Consider the following 22319-nt stretch of genomic DNA (forward strand, 5'->3'; position numbering starts at 1 on the left):
TATCATTCGTCTTATCTATACCTCAGGCCTTTAAGATAATTTTCAAAGTTAAAATTGTTCTCATTTCCAATTTAAGAACAGTGTTGGTATTCACTACATGGAAAAACATGCAAACACACAACACTAATAAGAACAGGAGCCTAATTACTTTTCAAATATAGGGCACTTGCAAGTCTCCCCCAAAAGACAATCACTACAAACATTTGGTACCAAATTGAATTCTAATATTCTGGAAAAAGATTCCATTAATGGCATAAATCAAGCTGTAGTTCCAAGAATCTTGGTGGATGCCAGTGAAATAGATGGGAAATTCTGAATAAGATGGGAATACCACACCACCTGACCTGCCTCCTGAGAAATCTGCACGCAGGTCAAGAAACAACACATAGAACTGGACATGGAACAACAGACTGGTTCCAAATAGGAAAACGAGGACGTCAAGGCTGTATATTGTCACCCTGCTTATTTAACTTATATGCAGAGTACATCATGAGAAACGCTGGGCTGGAGGAAGCACAAGCTGGAATCAAGATTGCTGGGAGAAATATCAATAATCTCAGATATGCAGATGATACCACCCTTATGGCAGAAAGTGAAGAAGAACTAAAGAGCCTCTTGATGAAAGTGAAAGAGGAGAGTGAAAAAAATGGCTTAAAACTCAACATTCAGAAAACTAAGATCATGGCATCTGGTCCCATCCCTTCATGGCAAATAGTTGGGTAAACAGTGGAAATAGTGGCTGACTTTATTTTTCTGGGCTCCAAAATCACTGCAGATGGTGATTGCAGACATGAAATTAAAAGACGCTTGATCCTTGGAAGAAAAGTTATGACCAACCTGGGCAGCATATTAAAAAGAAGATACATTACTTTGCCAACAAAGGTCCATCTAATCAAAGCTATGGGAGGTCTTATTTCCCAGAAAAATGTCAGGGTCCTTTCCCAAAACTATCCTAAATGATACTGCTGTGAAACAATTTCTCTCTCTTTTGATAGTACTTTTATTCACCAGTTCCTCATGTATTTTGTACATATGGTGACTTCCCAAGGCCCTGACCTCATCACACTTAGAATAATCTGTATAAACCACTAAAACTTAGTCTTGATCTATAAATAACAAACTTATGTAGGGCTACAGTCCATGGAATAGCAAAGAGTCAGACACGACTGAACGACTAAGCACAGCACGTAGTTCTCAAAGGGGAATGGTTTACGTATGTAAAGTTGAACCACTTCGCTATACACCTGAAATTAACACAGCACTGTAAATCAACTATATTTCAATCAAAATTAAAAAGAAACAAACAAAAATTTAGTCTTGTTTTTCTTTGGCTGAGAAGTAAAACCCTTCCCATGATTTTAGGTCTTAACATTGGCTTGCATACATCAGGAGACAAGGCAATACTCCTGGACCAGAGGAAACAGAAAACCAGATTAGAGGATACACAGTATTAAGCAGAGAATGCTATTTATACAAGTTGATTGATGAGAAGGAAATTTATTCATAGAACATGACAACCAGAAGGGAAAAAATTCAAACCACAATGCAAGTTGACAGGCTCTATTCCAAAGTTGTCTATTGAATCATAAGAAGATAGTCATAGACTTTTAGAGCCAGAAAGGAATTTATGAGTCCATCTAGTTCAACGGCTAGATTTGGCATATTAGGAAACTGAAGCCCCAAATGGTTTACAGTATTTGTTCAAAGCCACACAGCTATATTTAGAGGCAATGCCAGCCAGGGGATCCAAGTTTCTGAACTCTCTGACAAGTATTATTTTAACTGCACTTCATGAGAGAATACGTACTACTGAGCAACAACGACCATTTAAGCACAAATATTTACATCTTCTGTGTACCTGGGTCACAGATATAATTTTACCACCATGAGTATACCACCAATGTGCTAATGCTAATACCATCAAAAAGAAGGAAGATCTACATTTACTGAATAGCTGATGTGTATTTGGATTTATTCTAGTCAATTTCACACATATTATCTATACCCACAGAAAAAGGGAAGAAAGAGATTATTTTCATCATATTTATATAAAGAAACTGGGGTTTAGAGAAGTAAATAAATCATTTAAGACCAAAAATAAATTGGATGGAAAAGATGGAACTTGAAACCAGATTTATCTTATTTAAGGGTTTATTACATTTGATTATCTGAGAGAAAAGGTCATGAGTCTCCTGCTCTATTATCTGTCTCTAGAATATTTTGACATATTTTTGGCACACAGCAAGTGCTTAGTAAAAGAAAAGAATTCTCGTTGGATGATCCACAGACCACAACTGGAGAAAATGCTAAACATTATAAGGTTGGTTTGGTGTTTATTTAAGCTTTTTTTTTTGTAGCATTAGTGAGACATAATTGACATACAAAATTGTATATGTTTAAGGTACACAGGGTTATTTTATACTTGTACATATTTCAAAAGGATTGCCATATATAGTTACCATCCACACAGCTTTTGTGTGTGTGATTTTATTTGCTGTTCAATTTGCTTTGTTAACCCAGCCTTTGAAGAATTGCTGGTACCTCGTAGAAATGTCAGACATTAAAAATGGCCTTCCCTCTTCTGCTTTTCATGTTAAGTCATCAAAATTTTAAATATATCCTAATTAAGATAATTTCTCACTGGTCTCCACATTTCAGAATAAACATGCAACCGAAAAACTTCACACTCTAGTGCAATACTATTATTTCTATAAAAAGATAAATGTTTTCAGGGACTTACAGGTGGTCCAGTGGCTAAGACTGTGCTCCCAGTGCAGGGGGAGTCTGGGGTCAAACCTTGGTCAGCAAACTGGGTCCCACATGCCACAGCTAAGGGTCTGCATGCTGTAATTTAAAGACCTGCAGGCTGCATCGAAGACTGAAGACCCCCATGCCACAACTAAGGCTTGTGCAGCCAGCAATAAACAAATATTTAAAAAGACAAGCATTTCCAATCTTCATTTAAAAACAAAGTATTAGAATCTGAGTAAGAGAGGAAACAGTTCTACTGTTTCCTTCTTCAACTTACTGTGTACACTCAGGAAAGTCATTTAGACTCTCTGATCTATGACAAAATGTGGTATGTTAACCTAAGTCTCATTAGAAAAGACCCTGATGGGAAGGACTGAGGGCAGAAGGAGAAGGGGACGACAGAGGATGAGATGGTTGGATGGCATCACCGACTCCATGGACATGAGTTTGAGCAAGCTCCGGGAGTTGGTGATGGACAGGGAAGCCTGGTGTGCTGTGGTCCATGGGGCCGTAAAAAGTTGGACATGACTGAGTGAGAGAACTGAACTGAATCTAAGCCTAACTTTCTCAGAGGAACCAATGGAAACCAATTTGGATTATTCAAGATCCATTTTCTGCCATCCAAAAATATGTTATGTTTTAAAACATGGCATATTCATGCTCACTATTACTTGCCCTTTCCATGAATTATTTGTTGTTATTGATTCTCTAAGTCATATTGGACTCTTTGTGACCCCATGGACTGCAACAGGCCAGGCTCCTCTGTCCTTGACTGTCTCCTGGACTTTGCTCAAATTCATGTCCATTGAGCCATAAATTATACAAGTCATATATTCTTTGATTTTCTTAAACTGCCTTCCACCATGTATCCCTACTGTCACTCTCCTACTTTGCCCCTCATTATCTCCATATTTAGACTATTTTCAGTATTTTCTCATCCTCTGTTGCCATCTTCTCCTGCCCTCAATCTTTCCCAGCATCAGGGTCTTTTCGAATGAGTCAGTTCTTCGCATCAGGTGGCCAAAGTTTAGAGCTTCAGCTAAACATCAGTCCTTCCAATGAATATTCAGGGTTGATTTCCTTTAGGATTAACTGGTTTGATCTCCTTGCAGTTCAAGGGACTCTCAGTCTTCTCCAACACCACAGTTCAAAGCACACACACCACAGTTCTTTGGCGCTTAGCCCTTCTTTATGGTTCAACTCTCACATCTGTACATGACTAGTGGAAAAACTATAGCTTGGACTATGTGGACGTTTGTTGGCAAAGTGATGTCTTTGCTTTTTAATATGCTGTCAGGTTGAACATAGTTTTTCTTCCAAGGGGCAAACATCTTTTAATTTCATGGCTGCAGTCACCATCTGCAGTGATTTTGGAGTCCAAGAAATAAAATCTGTCACTGCTTCTACTTTTTCCTCCCTCTATTTGCCATGAAGTGATGGGACCGCATGCCATGATCTCAGTTTTTGGAACATTGGTAGGCAGGTAGCAAATGCTTTAACCCCCAAACTGAAGCTATATTTTGAAAATCTATGAAATGGTGAACTGCCCATTTGCTAATGCTTCTCTGGTGTCAGGGAAGGATGATCTCCACCATATTTTACATTAGTATGACTCCTCCCATCAAAGTCTATCATCTTACTCTGTCCTGTGATTTGTAATTCATCACATCTGCCTCCTCTAGTATCTTATTGAGTGCTCTGTCTTTCTTGTCTTTGATTTATTCATTATCATGGTCTTTTCATTTGCAAATATGCTCATGCTTCTTTACCTTTATATTCCTCTCCTGCTTACAATAGGAAGAACAAAACCCCAACAAGAACAAATAAATAAACCAACAAACTGCAAGGCTGTCTTTTGGACTATAGGATATCATGTGAAACCGTCATGTGAAACAATCCTTCATGATTTAAGGCCAGCGTACCTTGCCATTTCCCCTTCCACAGCCTGTCTCATTAAGAACCTAATAGCAGAGGAGCCCCAAACACTGCCTTCTCTGAAGACCTTTGAAAGCGGTTGTCTTTGTGCTTACTCATCTCTGCCTGAGATTCCTCTTTTTCATGTGCTGAATGACGTATCATTCACGTGTACAATGATTTACTCATCCTTTTCTTGCTCTGTGTTATAAAATGCATTTATACTTAAATAGGTGTTCACATTTGGGTAGATTCCTAGAATTGGAAATGGTAAATAAAGCAATCTACTATTTTTAAGGCTTGGAGGACACTGTCAACCTGAGTTTTGGAAAAGTTGTATCAGTTTTCATTTTTAAAAGCATTCAATACGAGTGCCAATATCAACATAACTTTATGCTGAATATTACAGATTTTAAATATCCTTGTTGGATTGATAGACAAGAAACTGTATTTAATACTGCATTTTTAGAAAATGAGATAAGCATTTTAAAACTTAAAATAGCTTGTCAGTTCATTGTTACTTCCATTAAATTTTTTTTATTCTTCTGGATTAAATCTTTTCATCCAAGCAGTCACATGATTATAAGGAAAAAAGTTAGAGTCTTATCTCACATCACATGTGCTTATTAATCACTTAGTCATGTCTGACTCTTTGCGATCCCATGGACTATAGCCCACCAGGCTCCTCTGTCCGTGGGGACTCTCCAGGCAAGAATACTGGAGTGGGTTGCAATGCCCTCCTCCAGGGGATCTTCCCAACCCAGGGATCGAACCCAGGTTTCCTGCATTGCAGACGGATTCTTTACCAACTGAGCCACCAGTGAAGCCCAACTCACATCACAATCAACAAAAATTCCATATTTAGTTCTAAGTTAATTTTAAAAACCATAACTAATTAGAAATAAATAGAAATTCTGATTTCTACCTAGAATATGAATTTTATGGTTAAATCAATAGAAATAACAATGATAGTTTCTTAAAAACTATAAAATTTCATAGATCAAAAATATGAATAACATACTGAATAATCAATGTTGCTCTTTCTAAAATATAATGTGGTTATCTTAATCAATAAGAATTAAGAAAAAATCTTTCTAATGCCTGTACCAGATTCACTACCAGAAATTAGTTGTTTGCAGTTAAAACACTTTGAGTTAATGACGAACATCCTCAGTGAGAGTGGAAGGAAAAAAAAATAAGGCCATTTTTGTGAACACACGGAAAAGCAAGCATAATTTTTTCTCCCAGAAAAGATTCTATTTTGCTATAAAAGAGTTAGCATTTATAGAAGGTCAAAGAGAATGATTTAGAGTTTCCCATAAATTATCTACCAGTGGAGAATGAAACACTGATCGAGTTATAAAAATACACCGGGATCAGTCAATGTAAGTCAGTTCTTTCATCTTTTCATTTTGTGACACATCTCATCCCTTCTCTTAGGAAGCTAGATCATCACAAAGTAACACATTTTTATCTTATACTTTGGTTTCCTGAAGAAACATATCTCTTCACTACAATTATTTCTAATTGTATACACTCAGGTTTTATAGACACTCTTGAGTAGTGTTCTTGTGTCTTCATATTATCTACTATGTTATTCAGTATCAACTATAGACATGTTTGATAAAGTTGACAAATTTGGGGAAGGTCTGACTTCTTGTTTATGTATGACAGAGAGAATTTGCATTTCCAGCCAATGGCCATGGCTATTAGAAAATGCAGTAACAAATTTAACTTTCAACTATGACATTTAACTCAAGCAAGGTATGCTTTAATATCATTCACCATTAGTTTAGATTTACAGTTTATACATTTCTTTATTATATTTCCCATATGATACTTGGAAAATCACTTTGAAATTATATATCTATTATTATCATCATCACTGGACACTGGAAATAATAATGTTTAGAAATTAAGATATTTGTGCACTATTACATTTTATGGCTTTATTTTTTCCATTTTATTTTTTATTAAATTATAGTTGATATATAATATTATATTAGTTTCAGGTGTACAACATAATGAATCTAATAATTGTCAGAAGCCCAGATTTTCTGATTCCCAACATTTAGTACATTTCATTATACTACTCATATTTCTATATTTTCTTTTTAATTGTAAAGGTTTGCTGCTGCTGCTGCTGCTGCTGCTGCTGCTGCTGCTGCTGCTAAGTCGCTTCAGTCGTGTCCGACTCTGTGCGACCCCATAGACGGCAGCCCACCAGGCTTTCCCTGTCCCTAGGATTCTCCAGGCAAGAACACTGGAGTGGGTTGCCATTTCCTTCTCCAATGCATGAAAGTGAAAAGGGAAAGTGAAGTCGCTCAGTCATGTCTGACTCCCAGCGACCCCATGGACTGCAGCCCACCAGGCTCCTCTGTCCATGGGATTTTCCAGGCAAGAGTTACTGGAGTGGGGTGCCATTGCCTTCTGCTGTAAAGGTTTAAATGACCATAAATAACCTTATACACGACTCTTCTTATATATTAATTTTGAAATTCAGTAGTGTATAAATTTAATACAATAAAACATGAATACAAACCAAAAATTTCTCAAATCCTACATTAATTCTTTCATTCAATAAATAGCACATGTCTCAATGTATCAAATTTGGTGCTAGATTCTTGAAGATACAGGCTACATAAAGCAGACATACTGGGTAGTCCCAGCTTCTCTAGAGCATGCTGTTTAGCCATATTGGGAATTCTAGTGCATGGCAAACCTTAATGCACAAAAGAAGCACCAAGGCACCGTGATCAAATGCACATTCTGACTTAGCAGGTCTTTTGCAAGTTTTGACATTCTGTATTTCCAACAAGCTTCCAAGTGATGTCAATGCTGCTAGTTCAGAATCTCAATCTAAATGACAAAGATTTATTTATATAAATATGTATACATTTAAAGGGATATTTTAAGTGATCTATCCTTGCTGTTCCTGTGTTTTTAGGGAAAAAACACTAATGAAAAGGAAATTAGAAAGGATTTAATCAAACATGGCAGGAGTTGAGAATAATGATTAACAAAGGAAAAATGAGCAAAGTCGTCTATCCGAGAGGAAGACAGGGACAAGACAGAATGGATAAATGAAAGGTGGAAAGAGAGCAATCAATAAACAAAATTAACTGAAATCTCAAGCAGCCAGAACAACACAAAGTGTTTTACAGCTCTTGGTTAACCGTGTCTGAATCACTTAAGTCTTACTCATTGCTTCTAGCATCTCTGTTTAAGCACAGCATGGAGACAGAGGAGTGGCAGCTGATGGTCAAAATGTGTCAGCTGTGAACTATAACTGTTATTAACTCCTCCCTCAGTGTCCTCCGGGCTTCCCTCGTGGCTCAGCGGGTAAAGAATCTGCCCACAATGCGGGAGACCTGGGTTCGATCCCTGGGTTGGGAAGATCCCCTGGAAGGCTACCCACTCCAGTATCCTGGCCTGGAGAATTCCATGGACTGTATAGTCCGTGGGGTCGCAGAGTCAGACACGACTGAGTGACTCTCACTTGACTTCACTTTAGTGTCCCCCATATGGCATCAAAGACAGTATACTGCAGGGCTCAGTTTACTTTCGATGAGGCTGGACGCTGTCCTCCTTCTATGAAAAACCAGCACTGGCAGATGCTTGACATTTCCTACCATCCACACAAGCCCAGAAAATGGAAAGAATGCACGGTCGCTTCCACACCACGATGCGGGGGAGAAGAACCAGGGAAGATGGTCTTTCAGCACCTTTCAGCCTTAGTTTTAGGAAATACCTTACTTTTCTGGTTCTCATTAGAAAAACCACTCTTGTTGGTGGGATGGGGAGAGAGATGGGAGGAAGATTCAGGAGGGAGGGGATATGGGTCTACCTGTGGCTGATTCTTACTCATGTATGACAGAAGACCACACAATTCTGTAAAGCAATTATCCTTCAGTTAAAAGAATAAAGTGGCAGGAAAAAAAAAACAACAACGAAGAAAACCGCTTTTGTTAATTCTATGAAATTCTTGAGTATAGACAATACAAATATTATAATGTACTTTTTTTGTAAATACACATGAGACTAAAGCATCCAAAAAATGAGAAAGCATCCCAAAACTGCAGGACAATTGAAAAGCACTTTAAATATCTTTTTGCAAAATCCAACTTTGACCACTAAAGAGATATATTCTTTAGTCTAAGATGTGAACTGTTGAAATAACTTTATACCTATACCTAACACAAAGCAAAGGAAAAAAAAAAAGACCCAAAAAAGGATTTAAAGATACTTTTAAACAGATTGCATGAAGGGAGCTTTCTAACTCTGTTTTCTTTTACTTATACTGATACATAAATGATGCATAAATGTCTTCCAAACTCTAAATTCTTGAAATTTTACAGCATACCTTTAGATGAGTATACAGGGTAAATTTAACACTGACATTGTCCAGAGACAATTGTACCGCTCTAGGTTCTGTGAGCAGGTAAATTGTAACACTCCAGGAATAGAGAAATAGTTCACACAATAATATCAGTTTCTAAATTAGAAAACTAAAGTATAGAAAGGTATACAACTTCATCCACTATCACAGACAATGAATTCTGCTTGAAATCCTGGACTCTATGTTGGACAATAGACTTCCTTTGTTACATTGATTTTCTCTCTCTCTCTCTTTCCAATAGTTAGCATGTCAGGCCATCCAGATATAAAATACAGAATTTAACACCAATGGGACAATGTTTCTAATGCTTACGAGGTGAGAGAAGGTTTATATCTGACACACTGGTGCCAGATTAAATTGAATTTTTGCTTATCTGGAGCTATATGACAAGATCTTTAACAGCACAAGAACTTTATCATCCTTAATGAACTTTCTCAGACAGGATTTCAAGTCCAGAAAAGCGAGATATTTTCAATCTGAGTGAGTGACTGACCACCTGTACTCTGTCCTGGCCTCCTCCTTGCAGCATGGTACTCACCGATTGAAGAATTACAGATTAGGGGTCTTAAGTGTAGCACATGTGAACATAATGCTAATATTTGAATTATGACTTCAGGCATTTTTATTAAGAAATAAAAATATTTCTTTTATGCCCATTTTTCTGTTTTTTAGGTACATGTGAAACCTAGATTTTACAAATCAGTTCAGTATTTAGTAATTAGAGAATCAGAGTAAGGTTTTGATTTTTCTGACCCTCCTTTTTTCCCCTTTAAGCATCCTGATATTGATCGAACTCCCATTTTGTGTAATATCCCTGCAAACCCAGCATTTAATTTAATTGATTAACTTCTAATACAAAGAGCCCCTGAGGGAGTATCTCTTCTAAGAGAAGAAATGCATGATGATGTGTGTGTGTGTGTGTTAATTCTTGTGTATAGCTATCACTACGTGTGCAGACACATAACGTGAGCAGTTTTAAGCAGCTTATTTAAAAATATTGTGGGACATTAAAAATAACATTCTCCCAAAATACCGATACATTTCACAGGACAATTATTCCATGCACCTTGCTCTCCTTTTCAATAGGACAACTGTTTGGAGCAAGAGATTGCTGTTTGCACGTGATAGTACATTCTGTGCATCATTAAACAAAGAAGACAGCCTCGCATTCCTCTAAAGCACCTTCAGAAAAAATACAAAGTTTGAAATCTAATGTTGAATGAATATTTTATCTAAAAAGAATGCTTTGCTTCATGTCAGAGGTCAAATTGAACATAATACCTGGGTGCATCTGATCCTTGAGGGGTCACTGAACCAACAGTGTCCTCGGCAAGAGATCAGACATAAGTTCTCTCTCCCATAACAAACTTATTATCTAACAAGAAGAAAAGCGAAACAAACAACCTGGGAGCAATAGGTGATACAGGCAAACAACCAGTTAAAACTATGTACCTAAGCAAATGCACGTGCACACCATACAGCTCTGAGAAGACGGGAAGTTTGAAAGATTTTTAAAAATCGTTACTACAATTTGTGACTTTAACCACTTTGACCTGGATGGGAAACTATTACTGTTTCAAGGAATGGGGTTTTGATTGAGTTTTAAAGCAAAAATCCTTTCTGCTGGTGTAGAGTAGAACTGGAGAAGGCAATGGCACCCCACTCCAGTACTCTTGCCTGGAAAATCCCATGGACCGAGGAGCCTGGTAGGCTGCAGTCCATGGGGTCGCTAGGAGTCGGACACGACTGAGCGACGTCACTTTCACTTTTCACTTTCATGCATTGGAGAAGGAAATGCAACCCACTCCAGTGTTCTTGCCTGGAGAATCCCAGGGATAGGGGAGCTTGGTGGGCTGCCGGCTCTGGGGTCGCACAGAGTTGGACATGACTGAAGTGACTTAGCAGCAGCAGCAGAGTAGAACAGACACTAACAAAAGGCCACATACACCCGGGGAAGAACAGATGCACACGGATGATGTGTCACACGCCGGGGGAAGATTCGAGTTCTAGGAAGGGTGGAGGTCTGGCATAATGATGTGTCACTGAAGTCTCTTGTGTCCAAGAGACTCAAAGGAATGGGTTTCCAGACTAGATATTATTACCAAAAAAACAGGTTTCGCTGCAGGGATTACCTGTTTCTAACGTTAAATGTATTCTTGCTGAAATTTTTCTTGGAAAATCAGAAACCCATCCATAGGCTACACTTTCCTAGTACATATTTTAACGTAGAACATTCCAGCTTCTAGTTTCAGAAACTAGTAAAAATAGGAGCAAAAGAAAAAAAAAGTAATTATGGCAATAATCTTATGCCTTCATTGAAATGCTTATCCTCAGTGTTTTATACTTCTTGGTAAGACCATAACACACTTAGGACACTAAGGATTGACCACTATGGTGTTCTTGTTAATAAGCTTTTAAAATAATCATAGCTGAGGAAAGTATAAAGAACTTCTGAAGTTCAGTTCCTAAAAACACTTTACATTTGTAAATGCTCAAACATCAGCATGTGTTAAGTCGCTCAGTCACGTCCAACTCTTTGCGACCCCATGGACTGTAGCCCACCAGGCTTCTCTGTCCATGGGACTCTCCAGGCAAGAAGAATGGAGTGGGTTGCCATTTTTACCCCTGGGGGATCTTTCCGACCCAGGGATTGAACCCATGTCTCATGTCTCCTGCATTGGCAGGCGGGTTCTTTACCATCAGTGCCCCCTGGGGAGCCCTGAAACATTAGTGAGTGACCTGCAACAAACACGTAAGTTCAAGAGATCTAATTCAACCTAGTGACTATAGTCACAATACTGCATTACCCACTTCAAAGTTGCGAAAATACAAGATCTTAATTATTCTCACCACAAAAAAGAAGAGATAATTATGTGCTCTGGTTGAGGTGTTAGCTGACATTACAATCCTAATTTCAGAGTTAGAGGTGAGGTTGAACCCAGTGGATTATGTAGATCTCAATGCTGAGGTCTGAAGAGATGTAGGAATAAGGAGTCAGTCCTTACTAATAGGGATACAGGATACATTTGAATCCTGTATCCCTCCAGTATTAATCATCTTTACAAATTATCTACTTTCTGAAATTTCTACTATACTCTAAAATCTTTTCTTCCTCATCTTATCTGAGCTCTGATTTTAATCTCTTCAGAAATTCTAGAAGGCTTACTTTTTCTTTCCAACCATACTTCATACAGACTTCAATGTCTTAAGCTCATTGTTTCCATTTCCACCATCATTCCTTCATCAAACAATCTGTTTCCTCCTTGGACACAATTTTGTTTGTATACCTACATTTTCACAGGGTTTTTCTCTCAGTTCAATCGATTTAAAAGCTCAGGGTTTTAAAGGGTCAACTGATGTCAAATCAATCACTAACCCTGCATGTGACTGAGCAAAGTAAGATAGTTATACAAAATGTTCATAGCAATATTCATTGTTATGCATTGTATTCCCTGAGTGTTCTCTTATGATTTTTCATGGCTATTATTGCTTTATAAAAAAAAAAAAAACTGTGGCCTATTTATGATTAATATTTATTATATTTAATACCATAGTTCAAAAAAAATTTTTTTCAAGATACTACCACAAGCAGGATTCCCGCATAGCTTCAAGACTTCAAGCTATTTGTCAACATGGCAAATCAGCATATTTTCCTATTTATCTTTATATTGTAGTATTTCATATTTCAATATACATGTTTCATTTATTTAGCAAGTATTTCTGAAGAAATAAAAAACCAACAAATCTATTTAAAAATAATAACTGAGAATTAAAAAATGATAATATCTATGTCATCATTACAATCCTAAGTCTATGGTTGTCTTTCTTTCAGTTAATCAAAAGCTAACCAAACACATGATTCATCAAATATCTGTTGAACATCAATGAAAAACAAACAGCTATGTTTAATTCCATGAGAAAACTGAAAAATCAAAATACACTAACATTCACAAATACCACATATAAAGAGTGATGAAATCAATTTGGCCCAAGGTATGAAATATAAATTTGCTACAGTATATTCCTAGAATATGCTAAATAATCATTATTAAAACAGTAAAATTAAGTTACATCTGTTATATCATTGCAGAGTAATGTTCATAATTTTGTGAATAAGTAAAATAATTTATTGAATATAAATGGCTTATAAATGCAATTAAGTGAATTAATTCATTCACTAATAGAAAAGAATAATTATAAATATATTATAAATTATACACAGAAGAACTATTCAGTAATAGAAATAAACAATTAAATAAATTAAATTATAATAAGTAATTACATCTATTAGCAAATAGTTTTTCTATGTATTATATGTAATAAAATTATCATTTGGCAAAAAAAATAAAAAAACAAGCTGGTGTGAATTATTGCTACAAGATCAACTTTTCTTTCAAGGATATAATAATTTTAATTTGACATTTCAAGGTGAGTAAATTTGGATACTACACACATAAAGATATTGTCAATAAACGCTAGATTTAGCTTTCAGTAATTCTTTATTAATATTAGATTTACATATTTCTGCCAGCATTCTAGTCCTAAGTAAAAGGTCTTTGAAGAAGTTACACATTTTAGCAACAGAAGAAAACTCACCTTATTACAAAATTGTGACTGTCGATCTCTTTTCCACACTCACTATCTAGGAGAATGCCAGAGTTCCCAACAACGGCACAGGTCTTAAATCTACGGTTTTTCATTGGTGAAACTTCAGGTAGGAGGCTGTGCAGATCCTGAGAAATGTTTAGTGTCCGACGTCTATCCAGCACATAGTGTATGACGTCACCAGGCTTAAAGCTGCTCTTGACCACGGAGACATCTCGCTCGGCATCTAGGAAACGAAGAATGTTCTTCCTGCATTTGAGATACAAGCAAAGTTCCCCATTAATGACAACGCATCCAAGGACTGGTGACACGTTATTGACTGGGGGATTTTTGTAGAAATTAATGCCGGTGGCAAGCAATTTGTTATGTAAGTGAAACTGAAACATCTCTGGTCAATAATGTTCAGGTAACAAAAAATTAATTAACGTGTCTCTGGTCAATAATGAGGTAATATCATTTATAAAGAAACGCATTTGGTAATTAAACCCACCAATTAAGTTGATACTATAGGAAATAAAATATATTTTTAAAAAGTCATTTTCACATAGTTTTTCAATGATTCTGTAAATAGATATACACTATACACACCTATATGTGGAGTGAAAAAGGCCCCCTATCTATGAAACAGAAAATTAGTTTATTAAATGAAATATTATTGCCATGACTTGACTTACCTGAGCCTGATAGTATTCTGCAAACCTTTATTAATTATCCATAATCATCTATTTTGTTCAATATTGTCTAGTTACGGTGTGTAGAAGAAACTTGAAATTGTTTGGAATTATACTTTAGTTAATTCTATTAAAGGACTGATTGTTCCAATAAAATTATTGACATTTACCAAATCATGTGTATATTGTAATTAAAGTAATGTTAAAACTATAGCAATATGTATGTACTTATGAAAGTTTTCCTCCAAGCTCAAGAATCCTGGAAGTTGGATGGCTATATTAGAAGAAAACATGGACAGATAGAATACTGGACCTTGTATGGCAAAGACAACTCACTGTTTCTGTGTTCTTTCTTCCCTTCTCTCTTTTTCTAATCAAATCTTCTAAGTTTTACTTGGGGACATGGATGCTCAGCTAGAACATGTCCAAGTTTCCAAACCCAAGTATAGCTGGATTTGGTCATCTGAGTTAGTTTTCTTAAACAGGATATGAGTGGATCAAGTATATTCCTATAGGAGAAAGAAAGAAACTTCCAACTTATTTGACTGGCCCACTGAATTTTTTAAAAGTTTTAATCGGAGGATTCTTGCTTTACAATGTTGCGGTAGCTTCTGCTATGCAACAACGTGAATCAGCTCTAAGTACACACGTATCTTCTCCCTCTTGAACCTCCCTTGCACCTGCCCACCCGTTCCACACCGCTAGGTCATCACAGCACCAAGCCGAGCTCCCTGTGACCCACTGTATTTTAAAGTCTCCTTTCTGTGGAAGCTTAGCCTATCCCCTAATTACTAAAGAAATTGGTTAACAGATGTGTGAAGCTACATAAAAATATATGCATTTATGCTAAGTTAGATGATGGAAAATGAGAAAATAGATACAGCTGCCTGGAAAGCTGGTGACTCCTGGCATGATACAGGATAGCACCTGCTAAAACTGTGGTCTGTAATAACCTGAGAGTCATATTCTACATATAATAGCTTGTTGCTCTTGGATAGCTATGTTGGTTACCCCTTTCAGCAAGGCACCAAAAGAGGTTAAGTCAGACATGAAACAGCCAAGTTGCAAGCTGAGACAGAAGGAAGTAACTCTAGCAATGGCTTACGATTTAAACTGTGTTGAAAGTTCAGTATTTGGGACCTCCCAAATGTCTCCAGTAACTCATGGACAGAGGAGCCTGGCAGGCCCCATTTCATGAGGTCGCAAAGAGTCAGACACGACTGAGTGACTTTCACTATATATTAACAAAGAAATATCTATTAACCTAGCTTACAAAAGTCTAAGACTGCTTGATTCTCAAGTTACCAAACAGAGACCCACTAGAAGCAATCTGAGAAAGCAGTCTTCTGAGTTGGACGTTGGATATTATTTACTGAAGTGCTTTAACTCCAAGCTTGAATTTTCAGAAAGCACAAAACAAAGTCATTATTATAATATTCGTGATATTATAGATACATTTTCCTCTAATGATATTACTGTTTAAGCTTCATCACTATTTGTAAATTTTATTAATGAGCAAAAAATATGATCTCTTCCTAACACTCCAACAAAAGGGAAATTCCCCAATAAGGCAGAAGCATGACTAGCAATGAGGGATGTAAAAACAACTCGTATCTTTGCTTAACACCATTCTAAAGACAGAAAGTAAAGAGGAACTAAAGAGCCTCTTGATGAAGGTGAAAGAGGAGAGTGAAAAGGCTGGCTTAAAAGTGAACATTCAAAACACTAAGATCATAGCATCTAGTCTCTTCACTTCTTGGCAAATAGAAAGGGGAAAAGTGGAAGCAGTGACAGATTTTATTTTCTTGGGCTCCAAAATCACTGAGGATGGTGACTGCAGCCATGACATTAAAAGACACTTGCTCCTTGGAAGGAAAGCTATGACAAATCTAGAGAGTGGAAACTACGCCTTTTCCAGTAATCATGTACAGATGTTAGAGTTGGACCAAAAAGAAGGCTGAGTGCTGAAGAATTGACACTTTCGAACTGCAGTGCTAGAGAAGACTCCTGAGAGTCCCGAGTTAGCAAGGAGATCAAAGCTGTCAATCCTAAAAGAAACCAACCCTGAATATTCATTGGAAGGACTGTTCGTGAAGCTGAAGCTCCAACACTCTGGCCACCTGATGCGAAGAGCTGGCTCATTTGAAAATACCCTCAAGCTCAGAAAGATTGAAGGCAGAAGGAGAAGAGGGCAGCAGAGGATGAGATGGTTAGATGGTATCACTGACTCAATGGTTATGAATTTGAGCAAACTCTGAGAGTTAGTGGAGGACAGAGGAGACTAGTATGCTACAGTTGCATGGGGTCACAAAGAATCGGACATAACAGCTACCGAACAACAAGAATCTTCCCTTTACTTTTTATTTATTTCTTAATTGGAATATAATTGCTTTGCAAATTTTTTAGTGTCTGCTCTACAAGACGAATCAGTTACATGTATACATATATTCCTTCCCTCTTGAGCCTTCCTCCAACCTCCCCCATCCCACCTGCCTAGATCATCACAGAGCGACAAGCTGACCTCCTTGTACAACAGAGCAGCTTCCCACCAGCTATCTCTTTTACACATGGTAGTCAAGGTGTAACTGACATTACAAATGTCAGTGCTACCCTCTCAATTCGTCCCACTCTCTCCTTCCCCCACCGTCTCTACAAGAATGTCCTCCACGTCTGCCTCTCGATTCCTGCCTTGCAAATAGGTGCATCAGTACCGTTCTTCTAGAGTCCATACGCATGTGTTAATATGTGGTACTTGTTTTTTCTCTTTCTGACTTACTTCAATCTGTATCATCAATATCACTACAAATGGCCCTCATGCTGGTCAGAATGGTAATCATCAAAAAACCATCAAAAACAATAAATGCTGGAGAGGGTGTGGAGAAAAGGAAACCCCCTTGCACTATTGGTGAGAATGTAAATTGATGCAACCACTCTGGAGGTTCCTTAAAAAACTAAAATAAAACTATAATATGACTCAGCAGTCCCACTACTGGGCATACACCCTAAGAAAACCATAATCCTTTGGTTTTACTTTGGTTTGCCTTAAACACATCCCACTTTAATGTGTGATCTAATTAGGAAACCAGATCACTGAATATTTTATTTGTCCAGATTTGATGCACAAGGAATATGCCCATTAGCTCTGGGAAAAAAGGACATTTTTTAAATTTTTATCAAATATTTGGATTATCAGGTTCATAAGGGGTAAAATTTATGCAGGAAAATGTATATAAATGTCCTACAAATGAACATTTAAAATTAACAAACCTTATAAGGCATCATAATAGTCATCTTAACAAAGTACAGACTACATCAGAAGAGAATCACTGTTGAAATCAGCAACTATGGAGCATATGAATTGCAGAAGATTCAGAAGCCTTTCATTATGTTAAGCACATGTGATTCTTCATAAAAGTTAACTAGCACCAAGAGCAGCAATCAACTTTTGTACATATTAACTCCCACTTACTTCTTTGGTGAAAAAATTAAGTAATGCCTGATACCTGTATTTTAACAATTGTTTTTTCATTTCCTGTGACAATGACAAGCTTGACTTTAAAGACTGCACGGATGTGGTCGAATTGACAAACTAGAAGATGTTTATCATTTTCCTTTGAACAAAATTTAAAGGAGTTACTGTAGGTATTTGAAGATGTAACTCAGGAGTTGTGGTATGTTTGCAAGCCTAAGGTGAACAGATTACAGGTCCGGCTTTGAAAAAGGACTCTTTAGCTTGGAAAACCAAAAGGGAAAATCCCCTTACTCATAACGTTAACACTTAAATGCTTGTCAACTGATGGCAAGAGGGACTTTCCAATCTCAGTAGCTTTGCTGTGTCATAAAAAGTTAGCAGTAAAAATATTTTCCAACACAGGTTTCTAAATCTCTGAGTTTAGGTAAGAGAACACTTCAATTCATTCATTCTTAGGGAAAATTGATATTTAAAAAGTGGACTCTAAGAGTTCAGGAAAAAATAATGCTTAATGTGATAAATAAGTATTAAGTACAGATGATATTATTGTATGTATTATTCCAATGCTGTCTTACAGGCTCAACAGTTTTTTTTTGTTTGTTTTTTTTTTAATGGAAGCAGTAAAAATAAAGTACTTTACAAAACAGAATACAAAACAGCAATTCACACAGACTAATTGAAATATAAAAATGTAAGCTTCTTAGGTAAAACTCAGAACAATTGTTGCCATAGAATTTGCTTTCTTAAGCTGAACAGGGGAGGTGGACCTTGAATGCCTCCAGCTTATTCTTTTTCCTACATTCAACCAAACTTTTCATTTCTTTGGGCTTAAACCTATGCTTTGAATATTATCTGAACTAAAATTCTTAGTCTAGGGTACAATAAAGACTGAAAATAATTACAGTGAGTGAAAATATTGATGAAAATGCTTGATATTTGTTTGGAAACAGTAAAGAAAATTTAGTTGTTTTTTTTTTCCTCCCCAGTAGGCTGTATTTTTTAGATTATAGATTTAATGTAATATAAAAATTATATGGATTTGCTAAGTCTAATTGTTGTTCAGACTATAAATCTATTGAAGAAAAAAACAAAAAAAGAAAGTGAGTGGGTGCTTAGTCGTGTCCAAGTCTTTGTGACCCCAAGGACTGTAGCCCATGAACCTCCTCTGTCCGTGGGATTTTCCAGGCAAGAATACTGGAGCTGGTTGCCATTTCCTCTTCCAGGGGATCTTCCCAACCCAGGGATGGCACCCAGGTCTCCTGCATTTCAGGGAGACTGTTTACTGCTGAGCCACTGGGGAAGCCCCAGAAAGAAGAAAACGAGTGCTTAAATATAATTAACTGAACGTCATTGGAAGCCTGAAAAGCTTGTGTACTTATGTTGAACTGAAACATGTTAAGTATTACCAAGGGGAACATACATGCTTTGCTCACAAGATAAAATTGACATGAATGAAAACAGCTCATTAAAAAAAAAAAAAGATACTTTGGAAAGAGATAGAAAACTCCAATTTCTGGACTCGGAAGCATGAATCAACAGAAGCTGATACTGAATATGCAGGCTGTACCAGTGTAAGCTTTCCTAATATGTGGTCAAGTTATTACCAGCTTTTTAAAGCAAAGAATTGTGTTTTCTGTGTGTGGCTTCAAAGAGCAACACAATGGCAGGATTTCATCTGAGCCACCAGGGAAGCCCTGAAGGATTCCTTACAGGTCTCTAACTGTTATTTTGTAAGCATAATGTGACTTCTGAAACCCTATTCGAAAAGCAAACACCTAAATTCAGCAACTGTCTTAACGGTAAAGATAAACTGACAGAATCAGAAAATATTTTTCACTTTTGGTAAGACTAAAAAGTTAGTCATAAAGATAATGTTTTGTTAGGCAACGTTGGCTTAAACCGAAAGACTGGTTTAGACTGTGAAACTGACAGGAATAGATGCTATACAGAAACTTTTCAACTGAATTTTCAATGACAACTTCCCTTTCAACGTCACCCACCACTTGAAATAGCAGCTGCAGAGTCCTGGGGAATTAATTTACTAAACATTGTTTTCACTTGTGAAATGTTAAATATAGCTAACCTATCACCAGGTGCCACTCTTTCTTCTCTGTAGGTTTCCTGTCAACAGCAAGCACACGTGCTGTGGCAGCTAAAATTTAATCTAAATGACATTGTTGACTTCATCAGTAAGTATTGTGAGGCGAATCTTACAGCTGGAAGGCATCACACGTTGAGAAACGAATTAGGTAGTGATACACATGTATTAGGAATCAGTTTTTGCAAACTTTTGACTCTAGACAAAAATCACTGAATCAACTCAATTGTTTTCACTGAAAAAAAAAAAAAAGTTTAAGAAATGCCAAGTGTTTCATTAAACCCAGAAAAAGCAGACAATTTTTTGTCTCAAAAGATTAATTCTGCAAGGTAACATGCCTTAAAGTTCTGAAAAAAAAAAAAACAAAACGAAACAAAAACATAACCTATAGCTTGTTAGAGCTTCTGAGCTTAGGGTTCTAGCTGTTACAGGAAAGATATTCTAGTTAGTGTTAAAATAAAGAAATTCTGAACACAACCAAATGAAAAGGCAAAACTGTCTCAAAAAAGCTTGAGGAAAAGCCTGTTTTAGTTTAATTTACACGTCAGGCAGCCATTTGATATTTGGTTCAGCATTTGGCAATACTGGATGAATACTGTTATATTTTATTATGTTAGAGCAAAAAACTCCACCTTGTGAACTTTACATAAAGATGTGTTTTAATAGTATGCACTTTTAGTATTAAACGTGAGCCTTCCAAAATATTTATCTCATAATAAGAGGCTCTGGTTGCACAGTCAGAGAGGTCTGGCTTTGAAGAGTGACCAGGGAACTAACGCGCTGTGAGAGCCACGATGGTCACTTACTGAACGAGTGGAACTGTATGTGGACCTTCTTCTAAAGTAAATCAGTGCATGCAACAGCAAATTATTGTCGACAGCCGGAGCACATACAAATTTGCTGTTATGGTTAGTCAACCTACCATAAAAAAGTTCAGTGAAGAACTTTGTTATATAATGACACTAAGAGTTGAAGATCTATTTGCTGACTAATCATGATGTGCTTATTCTGGTTCTGATGAGCAACCCACTCCAGTGTTCTTGCCTGGAGAATCCCAGGGACGGGGGAGCCTGGTGGGCTGCCGTCTACAGGGTCGCACAGAGTCAGACATGACTGAAGTGACTTAGCAGCAGCAGCAGCAGCAGCAGCTGAGCTCATACATTTCTGTACATTTATATCTGGTATTGTAATTCTTCAGATTTCTATTCAACACATGAAAAATGAGGGAACAAAAAGAAACAACCCAAAGATGAAAAAAAAAGTCAAGTCACAAATGTTGGACATGACTAGTACAATTTCTCAGTACATAGTTCACGGATATACTGACATCTGATGCATCTTAAACGTGTCATTTCTTAGCTTACAGTATAAAGAACAAGCTACTAACAATAAAATCAAGCCTTTAACCAAGCTAATTAGTTTAATTGTGAAGTTAGCTGTGGGATGCATAAACCTCCCTAAATCTCGATGAGTTTTCAAAGTACAATGAACTAATATATGAAATCATCTCTCTCAGATAACTCCTCAGAGGTACAGTTGTTTGATGAATATATATGAATCCTTTCTTGATGTGCATATGCAAGCAGCAGAATGTATATAGGGATGGAAGAATTAGTAATAAGAAAGAAAAGCATGTCTACAAAAGTACGGGAAAACAATTTATCTTCAGTGACTGTTTCACATTTTAATGCAAACAGATAAATAATTTATTAGGAATGTCACAAGAGCATTATAAGTTTAATGAGATTTCAAAAATGAGAAAGATTTGTAAGCACTGTTCAATCATGTAAGATCAAAATTGACTAGTTTTAATGTCTTAATCAAAAACTTCAAAGTCGAATTTTGAAAACACTTGTAAAATAGGCCCACACCCACTCACTGACACAAATTTAATATGGTTCTTCGTAAATGCTATAGGTGTGGGGAAAAACAAAGGAAAATAACCAAAATACTTTAAGATTAGTTTTAGGTTGGAGTTAAAAAGAAAGTTAAGCCACTAACTAATTTTTTATATTCTACATTTTTTAATATTAGGTGTCAAATTGATACTTACTAGTCACTACTGTGATCGGCAATTATATAATTTTTATAAACTGTATATTAAGCAGTAATGGTTTTATAAATTATTATTTCCTTGAAGTGACAACTTTGTATGTCTTATTTAATATTTGCTCACTGTTTAATTGTTTACTTCTTTACCTGCTAAGGAGAACCATATGAAAAGAGTGTTTACATTTCATTCACATTATGAGCTATTATAATTGAAGATAAATCACCCTTAAAGATATGAATGCAACTCTCATTAATTTGTAAAGTTGTAATAATAAATTGCTTGGGTCAACTATGTTAAATACTTTTAGCTTGAATATTTTAAAAACAGCAATAGATGGAGCCTCATGCCCCTATGTA

At 36.6% G+C, this 22319-nt stretch overlaps 1 protein-coding gene across 1 annotated transcript in view; it reads right to left on the reverse strand.

Moving 5' to 3' along the window:
- The window catches only part of ST8SIA4 (ST8 alpha-N-acetyl-neuraminide alpha-2,8-sialyltransferase 4), a 103439-nt gene that overhangs the window by 71260 nt on the left and 9860 nt on the right, over positions 1 to 22319 (reverse strand). Inside the window, exon 3 of the mRNA XM_005904635.3 lies at positions 13661 to 13918. Coding sequence (XP_005904697.1) covers positions 13661 to 13918 — 258 coding nt within the window. The remainder of the gene's footprint in view (positions 1 to 13660; positions 13919 to 22319) is intronic.

This window comes from Bos mutus, chromosome 7 (assembly GCF_027580195.1).
Source record: "Bos mutus isolate GX-2022 chromosome 7, NWIPB_WYAK_1.1, whole genome shotgun sequence".
Lineage (NCBI taxonomy): Eukaryota > Metazoa > Chordata > Mammalia > Artiodactyla > Bovidae > Bos > Bos mutus.